This window comes from Larimichthys crocea, chromosome III (genome assembly GCF_000972845.2).
Source record: "Larimichthys crocea isolate SSNF chromosome III, L_crocea_2.0, whole genome shotgun sequence".
Lineage (NCBI taxonomy): Eukaryota > Metazoa > Chordata > Actinopteri > Sciaenidae > Larimichthys > Larimichthys crocea.
The window spans coordinates 50,280,877-50,304,929 of record NC_040013.1 but is presented as its reverse complement, the minus strand read 5'-3'; the positions used below and the strand labels follow the sequence as shown (position 1 = coordinate 50,304,929).

Here is a 24,053-nt window from a genome sequence, read left to right as displayed (position 1 = left end):
ACACAGATTAAATGTTAAATATAAATATTTCAATATTTATCATCACAGTAACAGTGTTACGCACATTAGTAGCTGTAAACACTCAGCATTAGAAAAATACATACGTTGGTTTGGTGCTTATAATAAGGAGTAAACATTTATAATCATCACTTTAAAAGTTACATACGTTGTTTTTGGTGCCTGTTTGTTGTGTGTGTGAATGGGTGTATAAGAGACATTAACTTAAAGAACTTTGTAGAAAGGCGCTTTATGAAGTTCAGTCCATTTCCTTTTATTAGTTTACGGGCAGATCTGCCTTATCCAATATGGCGGAACCGTTGACGTATCGCGACCAACGACCAACCCGCTCAATGCGGCGTCTATGTATATATGTCTATGTATATATGTCTATGTATATATGTCTATGGGCAGACACAACAGCGTGCCATTACTTCCGGCGACGACATTCAAAATAAAAGCTCAAACGTGAGGAGGAGTTGCGCAATGTGACGTTGGAAACGCATTTTCAAGTGTTCAAATATTACGACACAGTCCAGAACTGAAAGCCTAGATTAAAAAACACACACACACACAGAAGAACTCTTTGTATACAACAACACTGTAGTTCCAGATAGAAGATGTAATAAGTCATTCATTCACAGCGGAGCGGGTATGAGTGTGGAGTGTGTGTCAGTTCTGTGATGTATACACTGACGGAAGGAGGTAAAAGCATCAGACCCGTCAAATATGACACTTCAGCAAACAGGCCAGGTTACGTTATGAATGAACGCAGGTGTGTTGATTAAATACAATAGGGCTTCGCACGGATTCCGTGCTCGGGCCCTAATAATCATTGGCAGTATATCGTGTCTCCACAGACAGGCTGTTAAAACCAGAAAAACACCGTCCAACCAGCGAAGCGACGCCCGCCCAGATCCTGCCCTCCCATTGGCTAACGAGCACGTCGGTCTGGGGCGGCTCGCGGTAGGTTGCAGAGCAGGTGGAGTGTTGATGTGGTTCATAGGGCAACAAACAGCAGCGTACGGCCGAGGACATCAATGGTGGAGTACGCGTCCATTCAGGGAAAGGTCTGAGAGAGACCGTTAGTGGGGCTTACATGGAGAGCTGAAAGTGAATATGAGGCTAACGTCCTTAATGATGTACATATCTGCGCTCCTCTTAGTGATTTTCTATGTATATATTGGCTTTTCTCAAGCTGCACCTCGCATCAGCCCCTACGATGCGTCGCCTCTCCCCAGGAAGCCCGGCTCAGCCTCCGACACCTGGGAGACCTTCCACACCGACATGCCTCGTCATTTACCCGAAAGCAGGTTCGCTCTCGGGCCTGTGAACGGACTCACACCGCCGCCTGCCATTGTTTCTTCTGGCCCGATCACAACTACTGCTAGCCCTATTTCTAAAACTGCAACCACCTTCCAGCCTCCAACGACGGACCCGACCACCACCACAAGTACTACTACCGCCCCTGATACTGGGATCATCTCCGCCACAAAGGAGCAAACATCGGCGGAGGTCTCCAGGATTAGCGGCGCACGCAAAAGATCCACCGATGCACAGACATCACTTTTTGCCCCGGAGAAAATGCTGCAGACCATGGTGTCCATGGTGTCCCAGCGCACGGCCAACGATGCCTGGACTGCAGATCATGTTGGCACGTCTGTTACCTCAATAGAGAATGGTCAAGGTGAGTACAGCGGGGACAGCGATGGAACAGTCAGTCCGGTTATTTAAAGCCTTTGTAGCCTTAATGATGCTTCAGCATGGGGGAAACGGGGGAGGGATGCTGTGCAGATTCATTTGTTTGTTTTTTAGCACATTGATATTCATAAAACGAGTCCATGATGAAGAAGAAGAAGACCCTCGTGTGTAATATTGGCAGTTTGGAGGCGCAGGGTGGTCGCACGGTGCTTTTGACGCAGAGAGCGACCGAATCAACCAGATTGCAACAATGGGCAGACCCCTCAGCGCGCACGGTGTACCCCTGCAAACGATCAGGAAACCAGCATATCCTCTAATCATAAAAAAAACAAAAACAATAATCCATGCACAATCTGTTTAATATGGGCTCACAGTGTTTTCCTTTATGATGAAGCAGAAGCGTTTTATTTTGGAATCGGTGTGCCACATTTTACAGTGAGCTGGAAAAAGAGGGGGGCTGTGATGGGGAGGCGTGGGGGGAGGTGGAGGGGTGTAAGGTTGATTCTGTCGTTTGTTCAGTCAGTTCCCCCACCTCGCTCAGTGCACACACCATCCACCCAGACCTGTGATCCGCCCGCGCTGAGAGCTGACATGTTAGATGCGGACCGTGGATCGTAGAGGAGCTGCTGCTCATCTCGCTGCTTCATCCACCTCTATTGTTGTTTGGCATGACACACAGAACAAGGCCGTCCAACCAAAATGGCCAAGGCAGGCCAAGCCATGAATGAGCAATGACAGCGGAGCCCCTCCTCTCTCACACACACCTCACACACACACACACACACACACACACATCCCTGTATCCATGTGGATGTGTTGTTCCCCAGCACAGCAGCAGCACAGGCTTCAAATGGGGCTTTTTAATGGTCGGGGAGGTCTGCTGGAGCCAAAGGTGGGGGCACAAACTGTGTGTGAGAGGACACCCCATCCTTTGCTATTAGAAGATGGAGCTTATTAATTCTTGTTTTTGGAAAATTCTATCCAGAATGATAAAAAAATCATATTTTCCCTTTCATGCATCATTTTCCTGCCACATTCTAGTTGTTACTTCATGATCCCCCCTAAGACAGATCATAAATCCTGAACTGTTTTATCTCATATTGTTAGTGATATCATCAGGGGTTCAACCCAGACATGTTTTTTTTACATCCACCCTTTGTTCTCTACCCTTTGTACCACGCCGACAGTGATCTCAGTGATCGGATGAAGATTTTTGTGAAATAAGCCAAACTTTGATAGTTTCCATCCTTGCAGAGCGAACATTTGCAGCTTTTCTTTGTCTTCTGTGACAGTGAACTCAACATGTTTGTGTTCCGGACCGTCTGTTGGATAAAACTATCAAGACATTGTCCTTCAGGGGAATTTGTGATGGGCGTTTTTGTCACATTTTATAGACCAGACAAGAATATAGCTACAGAAATTGATAACTGGTAGGTTTATTATCATTCAACACGCTTGGATTAGTTTATGTATTTTGTGTCAGCGTTGCAGATGAATTGAACTAAAATGGCGGCATGTTGAGGCGGGCCCCCGAGGGAAGCCGTAAATCAGTCGGTGGTATTTATTGGTGTTCACGTGAACCCCAAAGTCTAAATGAAAATCTGCTCCCGTGGGCGAGAACGTGTGCGAAACGTTCACGTGCCTCACTGAAAGCACGTTAGGGGAAGCTCAGCCCTGCATTGTTCTATGCTAAAGGCCACACATGATAGTATCACGTCAACAAAGGCTCCACCTGCGTTAACACCTCACCCAAAGCCACCCATAGACATTCTCTGGCAGGGCCGGGGCCGCTTGCAGACAGGTAGATGGTTAGGCCTTTCTTTTTAAACATCACTCAGTGTTTCCACCCATGTTAAAGGTTTGTGGCGCTGGAACCAAAATTTAAAGTACAGCAATTGTTTTATTTTCTGTGCAGGGACGCCTCTCGACACTGTTGTTCTCTCTGTAGCAACACACACACACACACACACACACACACACACACACACACATCCAGATGAGTGGGGAATTAGGTAAGAGAGGAGTTTTGCGGCATGACTTGTTCTGAACAGCCTGCTGCTGCCCGTGTTTGAATACCAGCCATGCTGTCACACCACTTTACAGCAGTCAGATAGACAGAAGAGAGGTGAGCTCTGCCTCTGCACCCCTCTCCACGACACACAGGTCCAGTCTAATCTACATCAAACCTGTTATGTGGATTTAAAGATCACCCCTGTCCCACACCTAGAGTAAGCCTGGTTTTAAGGCTGAGCTGCAGTGTGTGTGTGTGTGTGTGTGTGTGTGTGTGTGTGTGTGTGTGTGTGTGTGTGTGTGTGTGTGTGTGTGTGAGGTGACATGCATTCACTGGATCTCAGGCGTGATCGAGGCCGACAGTTCTTCAGTGGGCGTCGCTGTGGTAAAGGGTCTGACAGTACACTCGGCTGACTTGCGTAACCACAGGCCTTTCTTAGTTACATAAAAGTCCGAGCAGCAGAGAAACAGGAGCATAATATGAGTGGGACGCCGGGACGGGAATACATTAAAACTCAACCTGCTCTTTATCTAACTTCATCCAGTTTGGGCTTTTCACGTTTCTTATCTGTCTGTTTTGTTTGTCTGCCTGCTGAACACCTAATGGAAACACAACGTTAGGCATTTAGTCCACGCTCACCACACCTAACCTGAGATCAGATAAATAATAGATTGACTACTCCACAGGCTCAGCCACGTGTCTGTCATTATATCCTCTGGTTAGTGCACCAGTTTGAACTCTACAAAATCCCTCATTGGCAAACAGAGCAGGACTCGGGTTACCATCTTTGTTGTTCACCAACATAATCCACATATCACCAATCCTCACATACAAAAGAACATCAAGCTGGATAAGTGGATGTGACAGCGGCGTGGTGTGGCTCATTATTCATACTTCCTAAAATCACAAAGAGTTCGCATGTGTTCAGCAGAGGATGTGGAAGCAGACTCATAAAGGCGGAGGAGGAAAGTGAATTAGCCACTCTCCCCCACCGCCTTTAGCACGTTGGGCCGGGCAGCTCCCACAGGTCCATGATGCAAGAAGACTGTGAATGGACTAGACCGCTTTGAGTAAATGACAGTGGAAGGCTGGCTGCACTACTGTTACTGTTTCTAGGTAAAGGTTACATGAGCCCACTGTCCAATGAAATGCTCCTGCACTCATTCCCCAAAACAAAGCATGCATTGTGACAGTTCAGTGTGAGCAATGAACAAATATTGAGCAGAGGTATTATAAGCACATATCACTGTTTCTATTGTGAAACCAAAGTGCATGGGTAAACTCTGACAGCCCGGAGCCGGCCAGGAGAAACAGCAAGTGCTGTCTTGAACTGGTCAGGCATGCATGCTTCAGTTAAAGCCAATTCATTTGCATAGAATGGTGCTAATGTGACCGCACGTTCTAACACTGAATCTCCATGTTTTGTTGAAAATAGCACACAAGACAACTTATCAAATGTTGAAACTGAGAAATGTGATTATTTTCTTTTGGAAAATGATTTGTTTTCTAGCAACATGTGGCAACAAAAGACTGTGAAAGTTGAAAAATTCTGACAGCAAACAGCTGGTGGAACATCTCACAATGAATGATAGTAACCATCAACAGGTCAGTAACATGTCTGGGTCTAAAAAGAGCATCCAGAGAGTGTTTATGAAGAAAAGATGGTGAGGGGTCCACCTCTGTGGAAGACTGTATGATTTAAGAATATATATTTTATTTCTCAGTGTAAACAAAGAATCTGTGGATTTCATCATCTACAGTTCATAATATCATAATAAGATTCAGAGAGCCAGAAGAAATCTCTGTACATAGGTGACAAGGCCGAAGACTTAATGTTGGATGTCTGCGATGTTCAGGACGTCAGGCAGCACTGCATCCAACCAGATATAAACCAGATTTCCACATCATCACATTTTGTTTGTGTTTCCATTTTTACACAACCTGACATCTTATTTGGCATCAGGGTTTGAGGATGTTGGTAGAAAAGAGCACGGAGCTGTGTGAACTCTACACGTGAAGTGGTTTTCAGTAAAGTAACATTGAGCTCTATTCCATGTAGCTTTCTGCAAAATATCTGTTTTATCAAAGGATTCTGCAAAGTCATTTTGAAAACACGTCAGTTTTGATTTCCATGAAAATGTTGTAATTATTGTGTTCAAGAGCGTCCTGATTACTATGAATTCTGAAAGCATGTGAAGTGTCCAGATACGTCTCTGTGGCTTGTACAGACTGTTACATGTCACAAAGAAGACAGATGTGTATAGACTGTAGTGAGTGTTTCCCTCCATCAACGTTTTTCTTATGGCAGGTTGGTAAATATCAATGCACCAGCGTCATTCAGAGTTGTATGGATTATTGATTAGAAGAATTATCTTCATTATTAATTAAATACTGTTGCACCAGTGTCACTATCAATTGAAGTCAAATAAAATGTAAATATTGTTGTCACTGTTTTTACGCCTCACGCAGTCTTTTCCATTTTCTTGTCTCCTCGCTCCCGTTCATCCACCCAGAGGGCCATTGTAACTGCAGCAGTGACAGCGAGGGGATATTGGATGTGGACGACTGTGATCAGCGCACCGGTCAGTGTTCTTGTCTGATGGGTTACACCGGGCTGCAGTGTGAGGACTGTGAGGAGGGATACTTCACCAACAGCACCAACATCTGCCTGCCCTGTGCCTGCGACTCGTTTGGTGCAGTGAACCACCTCTGTGACAGGTCAGCCTGCTCTCCCTGCTTTCTGCACGCTCTGTAGGCTTGATGGAACACACACTCATGTTGGTGGTGTGTGTTTGTTGTGTCAACACACTGTAACTCAACAGACCTGGTTCATTTCTGTGTTGCGGAAAGTATTTGTCTCAGCATTAATTGGCTTTGTATTTAGTCAACAATAACTTGTTTACTAGCTAACTTAAAGCTGCAATAATCCACATTTCTATATTAATGCTGAATGAATGAAAGGACGCGTTTAAAGTTATGAACCCACAGAGAACCTGTAGAGTGTTTTAGTGTCTCATAAGCTCAATGTTTCAGTTTTACAGCCTGCAGTGTAGCTGATCTCACAGCTCTCGTCAGCCTTGTTTTTAGCAGCAGGCAGCTGTTTTTGGTGAAAACACCTTGATAAAGCCAGAGTACACTACCTGCTCAGCAGCAAAGCGCAGACAGATGCAGCGAGTGACCAGCTGATGACGATAGTGGAGCATTTTGTCCTATAACAGGACTCCAGTACGTGTTAATGTTGCTCCTTGGTTTCTGCATGTGTAATAGGCGACCGTTTGACATCACTTGTTGTTGTAACAACTTAATAATTTGTCAGCTGGTTCACTGGCAACAAGTGGACAAAAAAGATGAATGCAGTTTAAATGATCAGTTTGAAGGTTTCAGGCTTGATGAGATCAGACAACAGCTTAGACTAAAAAAACATGGTGTGGTTGTTGAGGGAACTGCAGTTTCTGCCAGCATAATACTGGTTATTATGGAAGTAATGTGAGTAAATGAAAGTATTCTTAATGAAACTAAGTAATATAAGTAAATAAGTAATAATAATATCAATACCAACAATAGTTAGTCTGAAAAGTATCTTAAGGTGTAGTCTTGGCGGTGTCCTTATTTAAGATCTTTGTGGTTTGAGGGTAGAAGCTCTTCCTGATCCTCTCAGTGCTGGTCTGGTTTATCCGGAACCTTCTTCCTGATTGGGGCAGAGAGAAGAGTTGTATGTCACTCCATATTTGCTTAGAAAATGTGATTAGATTGAGAAAGTATAACCATCTGGCAGCCAAGTGTAGATTAAGAAACAGAAATTGTGATGCTCATGTGTAGACGTGGGCATGTGGAGGTATAACATTACAGATGGTTAAAGTACCTGAGCTCTGGTTTTCATTGGTTGACACTGGTTGAACTTGCATTAAAATCATGTGACCGGACTTGTTTGCTTGGACAAACACCAACCTTAATTGCTGTGCAAGCACACAAGTGTACAAACACCGACTGTTGATCTAGCCTTCATGAGTCAACTAGTGGGTTGACCGGAGTGACTGCAGTGTGTGACTAGCGGCCCACAACAGCATTCTGCAGAACGTGGGAAAAACAAGACGGCTAATTGTGCCGCCGTGATCTAAACTTAGAGACGAATCTGTCTCCGACTGCTGAGATGTATTTTGAGCATCAGTCAATATTTTTTAGGCGTCTGTCATATGTAGCCTGGTTGTGTATAGATTTAGACATCCTCTGGAAGATGATGTGGTGCACCTTCAAAGTGGCTCCAGCTTTTTAAAGGAGCACTATCTTCAACAGTAAAAGTGCTGCGACCTGCCAAGCTCAAACGGTCTGTTGTGAATTAGTGTTGTTATCCCATAAAGACTGAGACAAGATGTTCTGGGGCTGAGTCGTTGAGTCAGGCCATCGTCCCACAGGCCTCCACAAAGACAGCACAATGTTCAGACCTGGCCTAGCCTTCAAATTCATACCAGAAAACACACGGCGGACCTTCAACGCACCTTCTCTGCGAGTCGCAAGAACTGTGACTTAGAAAAAAATGAGGCTGTGTGTGTGTGGGTTTGGAAATGTGATAAAAATAGCGCCCGTACTTTCTGCCTCTAACCATGAAAAGGAATGCTGCTGCCTCTCAAAAGCTCCAGTCAACATCCACAGTGTGCGGAAGATTTGTCTTGTCATGCTCTGAAAAGTACGTCACAGGTTTACACAAGCTAAATCCGGAAAGGTGTAGTCACTGCTAGAAACGCAGGTCGTCTTTGTCGTGTTTGTGAAGCCTAAAATGCTGCGTCTAACGCTCAGCAGGGTTTATTTCAGGGCTTGCAAGCTTTCACACAGTAACACACATAATACAGTCCTTCTCAGACTGTCTGAGCCAAGCCTGGTGACTGCTAACCCTGCTAGCCTAGCCTAGCCCCCCTCAGGAGCTTATCACTGTGAATTACACAGATTAGCCAGCTCTCCTACTGCTCCAGCCTGCTGCTGAAGGAATCTCTCCCATTAAGTAATGAGCAGTTCAGTCAAGATGGAGCTTTAGTTGTGTCCACTGCTATGGGGAAACAGAACAAATGATACATTATAAACACGAGTTCATATGTTCATATGTTTAACAGCAGGTTTTTACTGTCTTCATGCATACTGGGAAGATGAAGCTTTCCAGTGTCTGGGTGGTCTTCTAAATGTCATGATATATTGGCTACAGCAGCTATTTATGACATGTCCTCACACCTGGCCATTTCTCATTTTTATTACTAGTCCACAATCTATTTAAGATTCTGTAGCTAAACTGAGAACTGATCAAACAATGAACAGAAGACATGATGCAAGACTTGGCCAAGAGTATGTTTGAACATTTGAACACCACCGCCATGTTTGATTGTGTGTTTTTCCAAAACCTTCAAAAGAATAGTTTTACTAAGTATGCTCTCTGGAGTGTTTGATGGGAAGATTGATACCACTCTGTCTGGATACAGCTGGAGACAGGAGACCTCCTGGGCTAATTAGTGAACTAATAAGTTATATTTTGTTACCTTTGGACAGAGTTAGACTAGCTGTTTCCCTCTGTTTACACTTCCAGTTACACATATACCACACAGTTATATTGTTTACAATTATATTGTACAGTTACAGTACAATAGAGTTATATTGTTTGGAGCATTACGGTTCCCCTTTATTGGAACTAGTCCTGGACCCATAGTACACAGGACCGCACAGTGTAGGACACATGCAGGTTAACAGGAGCTGAATCTGTCACTCACATCATTGTTGTTTTCAACCATTTATAATGTCAAGTAGAGTTGATAGAGGGATTTTTGTCTGAGGCAACATTACGTAACTGTGGTTCAATATATACTGTAGCTTCCTCCTAAAAGGCTCTTCTGGTTTGAAAACCAAGATCTGGATTTGTGCATGGCTTTAGTTATGAGACGATGCTGACTCTGTTACATCCACGTCCAGTCACCATTGTTGTGTGATGATGCATTTGTCTGAATAGCTGGCCAAAAATAGATGGCTTGACATCACAAGGAGATATTTCCAGCAGCCAGGACTGGCTGTAATATAATACTTCTTTTTATCTATCAAAAACATCAACATTAATGTCATAATTCTACATCAGCTCATTTCAAACCTTATCTCTAGAGCAAATAGTTTGCCTCGTCATTCTGCAGTCTCGTACGAGTGGAAATGACTTATGGAATATCAATTTGTCCTGATCTAACCTCAAAGCAGAAGAATGCACAGTCAAACTGTGGATCAGACTTGATTCACTTAAAAATAAAATATCTTAAGCATCACAAACTAAGGACTTTGCTGTGCTTATTGTTGATGATTGTTGGGGGAAAATAAGTTCAGTTTGTCCAAACAGCTGTGCAGTAACACTGAGTGTGAAGTTTGCCTTCCTAAGCTTTGCATTTCAGCTCTCCTTTTCCCTCAGAAGACATTTGTTATTCCCAGCTTTGAAATATGAAGTCAAGGCTGCTAACAGCCCGCTGTGCTCTTTAACAGCATGGATCCCAGTGGGTTTATGAAATGGGGAAACAGCCAACCATCAGTACAAACAAGCACCAAGCTTCTTCAGGTTATTGATTAACTCACCTTCCACAGGAATTACTGATAATGCTGTGACCTATGCTCACACCGTCGATGGTATAAGTTCAGCTTTAGCAAACAGTGGTGTGAACTAATGTTCTGCTGTGCAGAGAACTGTACATCTGGCAAAGATGCAGTTATGAAGAAACTTTGATATACAGCCTTATCTCTGGGACTAACATCAAAGACTAAATCATTATTCATAGCCAGTAAGTCAGAGTATCAGGAAAGCCTTTACACCTCACTCTGAGGAGAACACAAATGTCAGAAACACATTTCATAGCAAATCAATCAAAGAGTTGTTGAAATGTCTGAGCGCAAACTGTAAATGTTTTCCTCATGGTGCCACTGAAGGACAGTCAGGAGATAACCAAAAGTCATTCGTGTTCATTCTCTGGGAAGCCATGTTCAGCATTTCATGGTGATCTCTCTACTAGCTCTACCAGAAACACCTTGATCAGCTGTATTAATACTGAGTAATTAGTGGAAGTCACACATCATCAGATAAATATTGTGAAACCAAAACAAGTAAATTGTTTGATTTCCATGGGACACTAAACTGCACTGAAACATTGACTAATGAAATTCCTTCAGGGTTAACAGCTCTTTAAAGCCAGCTGACATTTGTAATTGCATCCTTATTCAATGTTCCTAACAACCCTGATGAGATTTCCTGCTCTCGTCCTCGCATAATGCGGCACTCCGCCTGCTGTCCTTCTACAAACCATGTGATAAGTGGACACACACTGTTACCCAGTTTGTCGGGTTAGGAGATGCCAATATTTGACAACAGAGCCGTATTAACCACTTGTATCTGTCATAACACTTGTATTGTGCTCTGTTTGGGTCAGATCCTGTGGGCATTGTCTGTGAGGCATTTCTTTTTAACAATACTGTATGGAAGGCGCCACAAGTCTGTAATGAAATATCGATTGTGGGTGCAGATGTTTCCACCTCTGCATCATGTCACTCTGCAGTGGATGCATCATTGCCATCAATGCATCTTTGTCTGTGTCTTCATCTGCATTGAGTCCAGTGTCTTTGTGACGTTGTTTGATATTTACTGGTAATTTGAGTACTGGAGAGAAAATACTAAGTGATGAATGTTTCCCTGTGTTGTAATTCATGTACTGTGCTGCTCTAACCAGAAAATGACTAAAAAGTGAAAAAAAATCAGAGACCCGATCACAGTTTTGAACCGGCACCTGTTCATTGGAGCGCTTGACTGAATGTGTGTTGCTGCCTAATCAAGTGGAAGCAGTGCGCGGCATCCTGCTGTCATCAGAAAGCAGCAGTGGACTGCAGGACTGCAGGGTTAGAGCCATGTGTCTGACATGTCCTGACTGATGGCCACACTCAGGAGACGTGCAGTCAGTGCTAGACTGCACCGCTCCATCTGTGGCTGGTTGGGTCAGTACAGAGATGATATCACTCTTGTGCTCATGGCTTTCCTGAGACAGAAACAGTGGAGAAGAGATCACAAGTCCTGCCGCTTTTGTTTTGCTTAACACACCCTTTCTTGATTAGGCTACACACCAAGAAATGCAACTAAACCTGCTTTGGGGAGTTCCTTGTTTTATTTTTGCCTCCTGATAATTAAACAGGTGATCTCTGCTCTGTTCCAGAGAGGATGTTTGCATCCGTCTGATCTAATCTGACACAAGTTACATCCGACTGCCAGCATCGCGGTGGCAGCCGCAGAATGGGGTTAAGCTTTGTCGCCCATGTAACACTGACCTACATAACATGCAGATCTGACGCAGAGCGACTGGGCCAGCATGGTGCAGTGAAATCACACCAAAAACAATAACAACCCCCTCCTCCTGAATGAAAGGGCGCACATTAACACCGGGATTACTGATCACTGAGGCAGGAGGCTTCAGCGTCTCAAAAGCCTCCTCTCCGTTTATCCTCCCCTGGGTTTGTGGGCTGCGTATTATATCTTATTTTTTATTGTAAGATGACGGCTCAGAAGACACAGATGACAGATCGTGCTGCATTGCCACAGGTCAGCATCTGACTGAGTGCCAGAGAAGAGAACACAGCATGGCGGTGCATTAAAGGACTGTTCCAGCATGATTTATTAGGTGTTTGCTATTTTCCTGCGTTGCCAAACTGATTACACACACAGGGTGGTTCTCCAGCCTTTGGCATGTGAGATATGTGACATGTTACAGATTACTCATTAGAACAAGCTTCATTATCAGCATTAATCTTTCAATTATTGTGGCTACACAGGCGAGGACTGATGTGAAATATGTCGACTCATGATTCACAATGATTGTTCTCTCTTTTGTTATTCCTCATTAAAAAAATAAGCTGCAATGATTTTCTGACATCACTGCAGAGAGGATTAGTTATAGGTAAAAGGTTTTATTTTGTCATCATCAACTGATGATGATACAAACCGGAGCGGCAACTTACAATTATTTTCATTTTCAATTAATACACCACACCAGTCATTTTCTCAATAATTATTTTCTATAAAAAAAAAGTGACAAATCACAATTTCACGTCATTGTCCTGAAACCACATGTGACATCCTCCAATGTTCTGTCTGAACCGCACAGACATTCAGCTTCACATGAGATGAAAAAAAGAAGAAAATCATGTAAAAACCACAAGGCTGCTAAGAAAAATTAAAGATTCTGTAGATCATCTAATAGACTAATCATTTCAGCTCTAATAAATACCATTAGAAGGACACATTAGTCCACTCTCAGAGAATGTTTAAACTGTCATAGGTATACTTTTAATGCCTCTTTAATTCTATTAGGTCCTTGATCGGGGGTGCTTTGTGGTTTTATTATTAATATATTTATTATGACTGTATATCATTTTTGATTTTTTGTATTTCTAATGAAATACCTTCATTTGTCACATAGAATTTGCTGTATTATCCATCCTGTAGACATCCTGTCTGGACAAATTTTATCCACCAGTTTCGATGATTCAATTGATTATCCAGGTAATTGTCATCATGATATATATTTTAACATGTATATGTATTTATCTGATGTATACACTGATAGAGGATTACTGAGTTCTACCAGCATGTACTATAATAAAGTAAATCAGTATCGCTGTATGCAGTCATCATTCCTGCCAGTTTTTGGACAGTGTGAGCTGTTGGCAGACAGCATGGTGACTGCTTTCAGCCATCCAGGCCATGTGTTTAGCAGTGTCTGTTGTCTGGCACACATGGTACTTTGTTTTCCGTTCACACAAACTGACAATGCAGGTCCGTGTGTGACATGTGCAGTTTGTATGCAGAATATTAATGGTGCAGAAACACTCCCTGTGACATAAAGAGGTGTGTGCCTGTTGGGCTTTGGAGTGCACTCAAACATACAGTAGTCAGACAGATCTTCCTGCACCACGACTAGCATGATGACTTTCATCAGAGCATCTAAAAAGAAATCAGTAAAAGAATATCGACTGTATGAAGTTTCTCATTACAGTCTAAATGGAGAAGGAAATATAGGAGACGTGTTTGATGAATTCAATGTCAGTACTGATGCTTCAGTTTGTAACATGTATCAGTATGTATTAACAACATGTGATCAGTCATGAGGTTTTTAGTACAGCGGTGTACTTTTACATTTCCTCACCATCTGTATCGTTAAATGAAGGATGACGAGTCTGCGTCAGACTAATGACACCTCCACTGATGATGCAGACATTTGTCATATGTGCTCTCTCACACATGTGGCATCAGAAATTCAGATGATTTCATATTTTTCCCACTGAAATGGTCAGTTTATTAATTAGTAGATTGACAAAAATGTATCCAGAAACTATTTTGGTTATCATATAACCAATCTCAAACATTCTAGGGTTCCTCTGGTGTAATAATTTGCTTCATTGTTTATTAAATATGTCACAACAACACATATAAGACATTACTTTTGGCTCTCTGGAAATTATGACGGACATTTTTAAAACAATTCAAATCAACCTATGGAGAACGTTAATTATTGTTCAACTCATCTCATTTTTAACTTGCTTTGTAGAAAGCAGCAGCTTTGACGGTGCAGTAACTTTAACAGCACAAAAATGTAACATTGTGCTAATTTCTTTACTAAAGATTGTTTGAAATAACTTCAATCTAATAATCTAATACAGAAATACAGTGTGTATGTACAGTTTTTTTTGTCTGGTATGTCTTTTTTTCTATTCTTATTTTTTTTATATGTAGTGAAGACGTCATAAGAACAGAAGTGAAATACATACTAATGAATATTAAAAAACCTGATCGCATGACCTTTAATACTAAATATTTACTTTTGAGGATGAAATAACTTTTATTCACAGAATGAGTCCTGATGGCATGATGAAATTAATTAAACACTTTACCTGTGTGAGAATGCAGTTTTGTACTCACTGTCTCTATGACAGTTGGATATTATCTCTTTACTTTATTTGATTAGAGCCAAGATGCTGCATGTGGTTTCTTTCTTGTTATTGTGTGTGTGTGTTTAGGCGTGTGTGTTTAGGCAGAAGAATGAGGACTGTTGATCTGCCTTGTCCTCAGCAGTGCCCACGCCCCACTAAGCATCACCGTGGGCCTCTTCATTTGCATTAAGTGCAGTTGTTTTAACAAAGCCCTTTTTGTATGAAGACCCACGCAAACGCTCATGGAAAGCACTCACAGTCACTCCTGATTTACTTCAGTTGTGTTGAAGTTATTGTCCCCAGATTATGTTTCTTAGTCCATTGTTTGGGTCTGAGGGCTGATCAGAATTGACTTAGCGTCATACTTGTCCAAGAAAAATACCTTGAGTGTGTGTGTGTGTGTGGGATGAAATAGCCATGATGATTTTGCTTTGGGATCATTTAAAACCTCTCACTTCCACTCACTCTTCCCCTGTGTATCAATGAACATGGACCTACGATATTTAACAGCCAGCCACACAGGACGGTGGGAGTGTGGCTCCAATCAGGGAAAAGCACATTAACAAATAAAATAAGCCATGTGTGTATTATCGCTGGAGAACTCAAATGTAATTGGATTTAACTTTGCCGAAGCATTCTTGGAGGCGTTATCCACTGAGAGCAATCATCCTCTGTTATGTGAAACACATAAAACCAATAGAAGGCTTTCATGCCCAGGGCTAATTTCTTTTCTATGGCTCTGTTTATAGCTTCACCAAAATAGAAAATGCCTTTTTTAAACACAATCTTGATACTGATTTTTAAGAAGTATACATACTTAGCAGGACTTTTTTCAGTGTAATAAGTGACCATCCTGCTCTACTCACTCATGATCACCTGACTGTCTTTGTGATGTGTTGACACAAATATATTGAAGCCATTGGAAGTGTCTCACATCTGGGTAAAGTTCACATTGTTTGACCACATTAGCTACATAGGGCTACATAGATGTGTCTCCACTGACCTGATAATGAATGTGATTGTAGTCCGTCTTGCCCCAGGGCTACATGTTACATGGTCGGCTCACTTCCTGCACAGAGGGTACATTAAACTTTTCTGCTAACCCTGACTGACAAAAACCTATAGATCTATAAACGGAGACAAACACATTTTGACATGAGCAGCATGAAAATAAAAACAATAAAATAAGAAATAAGCTCATCTCTGAGGGCGCTCATTCTGTGGTAGCACTGATCAGGGATCAGATAAATGCAACAACAACAGCGCTGTGTGTTAGATCACTGGAGCTGCTAATGAGAATCACTAGAGCTGCTTTTTCATGTCACTTTAATATGATGGGGAAACAGATGGCTGATTTCAGAGTATTTTTAGTGCCCTTCATCTGCCATCACTATAGGAGCAAGACCCTGTTTATAGCCACATCTGATTTGTTCATGATGTATGCTGTGGTTAACGGGCTATATTTCTTTAGTAGAAAGTACTCCAATCAAAACTGTGCAGGAAGGCTGTCTGTGTATAGCTTGATTAACAAAAACAGTGGTAGATGAGGTCATGTTGTGGTTTTAGTGGACTGACGAAATAGGTACAGACAAAATGACTGAAGGGGAACTAAAAGGGGGCTCAGACTTCCACCAAGAGACCACCACCAAGGCCAATAGTCCAGTCTTCTATGCGAATCTGCAAGCACAACCACTATGCATTATATGTCTGTCTACAATTAACCTATCGTGCAACGTTAACAAAAATAGAACCTCAATGACAATGGTAATAGATTCTATGCAGCAAGGTGACACCCAGCACAACATGCCAAACCTGTGATATGTGCTCTTGATCGCTCTGACCTGTAAGTGATTCAGGGTGCTTCACCTGGAGCAGAGATGTAGAAAGCAGATGGATGAATGGGAGAACGTGGAGGAAGTCAAAGTGTGGAATCAGCACAGCAGTGTGGACATCACAGCTCTCTTCACACTGCTGGCTTGTGTTCTGTTGCGTTGCATGAAATGTTTTCTGGGACTGTGTTTTGCACACTGTTGACTTTGTCTTCTGCTCCGCCTCTTTTCAGCTCAGGGATATGTGTATGCAAGACGGGAGTGTATGGCCCCAGGTGTGATGAATGCCACCCAGGTTTCTTCCACTTCAGCAGCACCGGCTGCCGACCCTGCCAGTGTCACAACCACACCAACAACTGCGACCCACAGTCCGGTGAGTGTGCTGAGGACACAGAACATGGTGGTGTCAGAATGATGCTAAGACTGATCACCTACAAGTTGTGTTGTTATGTGTAACGTGTTTGTGGAGCCACAGACATTTGATGGTGAGTATAATAATAAAAAAATAAGCAAAGAGATGCATGGGTGTGCGAACCAAAGGTGGGAAAATCGCTTAAAGAACCACTGTTGTCCAACTTTTTTACAGTATCACGTTGGACAATGTAGAGGTTTGTTTTTTAGTGTGATGATGGAACATTTACCACGTCATACATACACAGTGTTTGCTTAAAAAAATAAGCAACAAAATCTGTGACTGATATGCAAACTTTAAAAACCTGTCCTAGTTATCTTTAGGTGTCTTTACAATCTATATGTCCTGGAGCATTTAGGAAACAAACGAGAGCATTAAAATAAAGGGAATAAAGTGTTCACAATAAGGAATATAACCTACCTGTAATTAGTTATCTTAAAGAGCTTCAGTGAGGGTGACCATTAATTGTATCCTTGAGCAAAAAAATGACCCCTAAATGACTCCTGATATGTGTAGGAACAAAAAAAAAAACAGGTTAATAAATGTTATTCTAATATCTGCTGTTTTAATTACTTGTGTTCTAAATCTCAAACTCTCACAGTGACATCAGTGATCTGTTGGTGCTTGTATTGAAGGGAGCAGCTGCATCTGGACTCTGCATAACAAAGCCGAAACCTAGCGGTTTTATCTTTGCCAATGAAATGCTCATTATGTCCCCCATAAATTGAACTATGTGCAAGTTAACACATCGGTGCTATGCGCCAACTATAACCTGCTGTGTTTGATTAGAGACTTTGGCAGTACACAAACCCTCAAAAGTAAATATTTACTGTGCAACCACAACAGAAGGGTAATTTAGCAACACTGGAGGAGAGCAGAAAAGGTGCTGAATCAGAAGCAAATGAAATCTAAAATGATAAAAATGTGGAATTTAGCTAATCACAGTTTCCAGTCTGGTTTGTGTGTGTGTGATTTAAGGTGGATTTATCTTCCTCTGTCACCAGCAGCAGTGGTCTGCTTGGTGGTGGTGGTGGTGGTGGTGATGATGGTGGGGGGCTTAGTTCTTTTAGAAGCCATATGTCTTTCCATTATAATGCAGGGGGCAGATGGAGTGCTGTAGCCTTGCTTAGGCTCAGTGTTCACAGTGCTGTGGATTAACGTAGCTCAGGTTTGACAGTTCTCTTTAAAGACTGACCCTGGCCTCTCCCCAGGGCCGCTCACACAAGAACACATTGTGCAAATTATACAGTATTGCAAACACAGATAAACATGACGGGAGCTCATTTCCAGCAGAGTGGAGGTAGACTGCCCCCACACTGACCCATTGTTTTCAACTGAAATAATATCTAAAAGCTGGAAATACACTTTATCATCAGGATAAATATTTAATAACATAAAGAGTATGCTCTGAGTCTCTTATCTTTGGGTGCCAATTAAATAAAACAAAATTATGAATGCATGTGTTTAAAACCTGTGCTGTAAACCTGTTGGGTTAAGGCCTTCAATTTGGCACAATAAATATGAACTGTAATTCAGACCCATTATTTATCAACAAAACCTCTGTGGAAGCTATTATTTTCCATCACTGCTCCACAATTTGGTGTAAGGAAGCACTTTTCTCCAGACTAAACCCCTCTTCAGCCAACAATTCCACCTGTAATGTACAGTCTCAGGTGTTTTTTAAGCGGCTGATTTCACTTGTTAACAGCTCGTCTAGCCACACTGGGTTAATGCAGGGTTGCGACCTTCATTATGCAGAGATAGGTGGCCTGTGAACAGGTTTAGTCATGTCTACATAACCTCTATGATCAACTCAACCACAGACAGAGGCTCAACGGCAAACAGCACAACAAATATTTACAATAATATGAGTGATGTATATGAGTCATTTGCAGATAGGTCTGGGTTTCACCTCTCAGGTACACTGTTGCTCATAAAGTTGGAATCATTTTGTTTTCAGACACATTCCTCTTCTTGTTCCTGTTTATACACATCAGGTTAATTGTGGGTTAATTTTCACTGTGATATGTTTGGAAGAGATTGGGCAATAAAGTTTTGACAAGATACACTTTATCTATCAAGAATGAATCACACTGCCACAATCATTTCATGAGAAGAGGTCAAAATATTTGATTCCACCTTCATGGACAACAGTGTATTATACTGTCTTATTGATGGAGCATATATGTTTGACATTGAATTTATATTATTTGTATTTTATTATTTATTAATCCATTTAGAGTTAATGTTTACCTAAAATAGGCTGAACAAATTAACAAAGCTTTAGTTTAAACAGTATTTGCCACCGTGATTAGGATAAGCACATCAACCAAGTTATCATGATTTATTATTTGCTAGATTTTGAATATGTTTTGGATAAGTTTCTTTTAATGTATTTACAGTCTATAACCATGTAATCATGTGACCTTTGTTCTGTCCTCCAGGAGTGTGTCTGAACTGTGAGGGCAACACCCAGGGATCCAACTGTGAGGAGTGCAAGTCTGGTTTCTATCGCAGCCCTGGAAGTGCCCCAATCGAAGCCTGTGCACCATGTCCCTGCTCCAACTCCACCTCCACCGGCACCTGTCACACCAGTGAGTCCCTGCTGCTCACAGCCTCACATTAGGCAGATTGCTCAGTTTCTTATCCTGTGATTAAGCAGGTTTGAGGCTAAATACACACCATTAAGTCAATGCTGGTGTGTGTCGTCGTAATGGTGAGTTTACTTAATCTGACTTTTGAAGAAAGAAATCTTTACTCTCGGATCTTGGGAATTCTGACATCAAAATCTGCACAGTAGTAGTGTTGCAGAGTTTCTTTGTTGAGATGTGGATTCATTGTTTGTTTTTGTCTCACTGCCGAGGGGGACACCAAAGTTATACACTGTTAAAAGAAAGTGAAAGAAGTGATTGTTGCCACAGTTAGCTGGATGTTAAGCATGTTTTCACATGAAACTAAAAGTAGCTAGTTTATGTCAGAAGTGTTATAAGTGCTTTATAAAGAGTGCAAGACTTTAAATGAACTTTTCAAGAATTTAATCAGAAAACGATGATTAAAAAACATAGTTCAACATTACTTCAGTTTCCAGTGAATCAGCAGAGACTCCAGGAAGCTGGTCTTAGCCAACAAACGTAACCTTTAAACTTAACGTGTCACCTAGTGAGCTTCAGAGGTGCTGGTAGTTGGATTTTGCTATCTTTGGATGGAGCCGGCTAACCGTTTCTCTATTTCCAGTATTAATGCTAAGCTAAGCTAATTTGCTGCTTGCTGTAAGCCTCTCATCTTTCTCCCTGCCAGCAAGTATATTTTGATTCATAGGTTAGCTTTTACTGCTACTGCATGAGCAACAACATGTTTTTCATATTTGCAGTTCTTACGCCCAGTTCCCAGACTTCATGCATATCTCTATGTCTGTATTTCTATAATGGAGTGATTTAATTATTAAAGTAATTCTTCTTCTTCTTCTACATACAGCTTCTCTTACTGTACACATATCATTGAATATTTGCTTGATGGTTTCTATTAATTGAAGTTGCAGTTAGAAGTAAAGCAAAAGTTCCAAACTGAAATTAACAGACTCTCTTCATGACCCCGCTTCCTTCACCTCCAGGCTGCTGCTGTCCTACTTAACACGACACACCCAAAGGTCTCTACTGGGTTGAGATCTGGGTTGAAATACAATCACTGTTATGTTCCTAAACCATGTCAGTTCTGCCAGACATTTCGTTTTAAATGCCTTAACCAGCCACGACAAGAGGCACCTGGTCAACGATAATACTCAAGGTGCTAAAAGAGATTAATGTGGGAAGATCAATATACCATCACCCTGTGCTGTGTGGGGTACGATGGATTCTTTGAGTTCATGTTACTGCCTGCCACAGACATGTCACAACAGACTCTTGAATTCATCATAGCAGGCAGTATTTTTCAGAGCTAATCCTCGACCTTGGTGAGAAAGTGCCCACGTCACTCCCTCCACTTCCTGCAGCCAGATGTGAAACCCTCCTGCATACAGCTCATTCACTGTGTTTGCTCTGTTTTGTTTGCTGTTAGCTTAAACATGTCTCTGAAGTCTGAACCAGTAATTTGGGCTTCTATGAAACCACATATTGAGGATAAAATCCACACATCGGTTACATCCACACCCAGCACTAACCCACTTATGGTGTAACCTGGTTCATAGTGTGTTCAGAACTAAAGAATAACCCAGCTAAGTTCAATAAGGGAACAGCTGCTTATCCACATTATCATTCATTCAACTTATTTATGATAATATATATATAATAATATATATATATATATATATATATATTATATATCTATATATATTATATATATAATATATATATATATATATATATATATATACTATATAAAATATATTAAACTATATATTATAAATATATATATATATATATATATATATATATATTATATATATATAATATAATATATATATAATAATATATATATATATATATATATATATCTATATATATATATATTATTATATATATATATCTATTTTTTTTTTTTTTTTGGCAAACATAGTTTATGAAATATTACATAAACATTACTATTTTCTCAATTATTTGATTAATCATTTGTGATACATCAGAAAATAACCCATACATCCCAATTTTGTATGATTGAAGTCCAAATGATGAATCAGAGAAAAGCAGCAAATTCATTTTTAGAAGCTGGAACCATTAAATGTGTTTTTTTGGGGTTTTTTTGTCTTTTTTGCTTGAAAATGGACTGAAAATGAACATGAATCCAATAACAAAATAGTTAGAAATTAGTTTTCTGTAGATTGAGTTATTTATTAACGGACTAACTCTTACTGCTTTGGACCTTCTCTTACTTTTTAGCTTGGGGACAGGACAACAAATATTGTTAGTCAGTCAAGACTTTATAGCTAGGAGCCACATTGTACGTGTCATCAGTCTTTCATGGTTTGACTTCATCTGGCTCCATCACACCCGGGCACTGTGGCTTAGATCACAGCTTATCCACGTCAAACGACTCCTGAACCCCCTCTGCAAACTGCCTATTGAGGTTTTCATTCAGCATTACATCACTGTGTTTACTCAACTCATGTATTCCTCATCACGTTCTCTCACCGTGCCCTTCCCCTTTCTGGACCAATCACTGACAGCTTTGCCACTTCCCGCTGCCCCCCCATTGGCAGCGGCTTGCATGGCAACAGCCATGTATGGATGCACTTAGACTGTCAGGTTATGTTTGCCCCTGCCAGGGGCCGCAGCAGAGGTTGCGCAACTGGGAGGGAGGGGAAGGGACAAGAACCAGGCTGAGCTGAGTTGGGACAGCATGAACACAGCTGGGCCATTTCAGCGCCAGTCAGGCAGCAAAAGACCGGGGGGGATGGGCAGCATCTCGTTCTCTGTTTAGATAGAAACACCACAAGAACAGATCAGAAATATGCTCAGGATGGTATCCACAGAGGGCTGCTCTGATGTAAATAGTGTATGTGGCTGTAAAGATGTTTTAGACCAAACCTTTGAGCTGGAAAGAGAAGCAGCCTCCAAGTAGAGGTTGCCCTGGCAACAGTGACAAATGAGAAGATGCCACAATGCAGTATCATTGCTCTATACTGGAGGATGGATGCTTTCTAAATGTGCTGATGAGGCCTGTTACAGTAAATGAATATCCCTCCATACTGACATGCAGAGAGGTGAAATGGAGCATTGCACCAGTTCAGAATGTGGGTCACACATGTTCAGTCATCCATGTATGATTGTTTCTTTCCTCGGTGGTATAGGGTGGCCGGGCTCGTTCAGTTAATCCTGAGTTTTTACAAATATTGTTTCTATTTCTCTTTCTTTACCCATTCACACAAGTGTGTGTCAGAGAGTGTCTACTTAGCGAGCAGTTACCAGACAGTTTTTGTTGTTGTGTCAGAGCAAAGTGGAGGACGATGGTCAGGTCTGGCCTTTTTGCAGTGCAGAGCAGCTCATGTTTCCTTCTGGTTATATAACTCAGCAGGCCAACTGCCTTTGAACCCCCAGCAGAGGTTAAATCAAGCTTATCAGGAACAGGCTGCTCAGTGCTGGAATACAACGCAGTCACATGATCACACTAGATAGAAACCAACATCTAGGCCATTGAAAGGCAGCTATCTGTGTCTAAATCATTCAACACTGAGGGCTGGGGCGTGCTGAGGACTAGAGTCTAAATGCAGAGCATCAGTTGGTCCACAGAGCTGCAGAGGTGATGACTTAACAGGAATTTGTCCTCAGGTTTTATTGACTATGTACATGTACATGTGTGCTTTTTTTTGCTCTCATTGTTACACACAGTTCCAAGAAGAGTTTTCAGGATTTGAGAGAGAAACTGAAATAGACATACAGACATACAGATGGGTAAACAAAAATAAACGTGGAACTATTATGTACATACAAATAGGTGTGTGTGTTTTTGCTGTGAATATACATACATAGATAAATGAAATAATAACATACAATGTCTTAATATATAAATCAACGGTAAACAAATAGAAATGGTTTTCTCGTTGCCATACCAGTATATAATATCTAAATTATTTATCCAGACTTAACTATGTTACTGTCCCACCTTTTCTAAGGGCTAAACCCAGCCAAGCTTCGCTTCCAGGCATGGCTCTAGGAGGGGGGCCTTGATTTCCCTAATCCTAGTGAGGTGATGTGGCTATGTCCTGTTTTGACCTCTAGCTGCTTGACTGAAAAACCGTTGTATGGAAAATCACCTGGAGCTGTTGCCATGAACTACATCCACCTGAGGGTGACTAGCTGCTCTGCTGATGAGTTAGTTGTGGGCATCTTTAAATCCCCCATGTACAGGTATTTAGGTAGGTCCTACTGAGAGGAGTCCTTATGTCAGTACCTAAAACATGCTGTCTTTTGTCCCATCTGGCCTGGGAACATAGAGAGATCCCACAGGTGGAGCTGGAGGAATTACAGATCACAATATTAACTCATTTACTTATTTACTGGAGATAAATAAATGTAAATAAAAAAGCTTGTCACTCTGGCCTCCAAAAGCACTTGAACTTGATCCTCTCCATTCAAAGTTCTGGTCAAGATTACTTTACAATTACCAATGCTGCCTCATTCAATCTACTACTCCT

At 41.6% G+C, this 24,053-nt stretch overlaps 1 protein-coding gene across 1 annotated transcript in view; it reads left to right on the top strand.

Moving 5' to 3' along the window:
• Window positions 1–974: 974 nt before the first annotated feature.
• Window positions 975–24,053, top strand: part of si:ch211-158d24.2 (multiple epidermal growth factor-like domains protein 9) — a 31,492-nt gene continuing 8,413 nt past the window's right edge. The window contains exons 1-4 of the mRNA XM_010749890.3: window positions 975–1,684; window positions 6,223–6,427; window positions 16,749–16,888; window positions 19,372–19,521. Of these exons, the coding sequence (XP_010748192.1) occupies window positions 1,117–1,684; window positions 6,223–6,427; window positions 16,749–16,888; window positions 19,372–19,521 (1,063 nt within the window). The 5' untranslated portion in view covers window positions 975–1,116. The remainder of the gene's footprint in view (window positions 1,685–6,222; window positions 6,428–16,748; window positions 16,889–19,371; window positions 19,522–24,053) is intronic.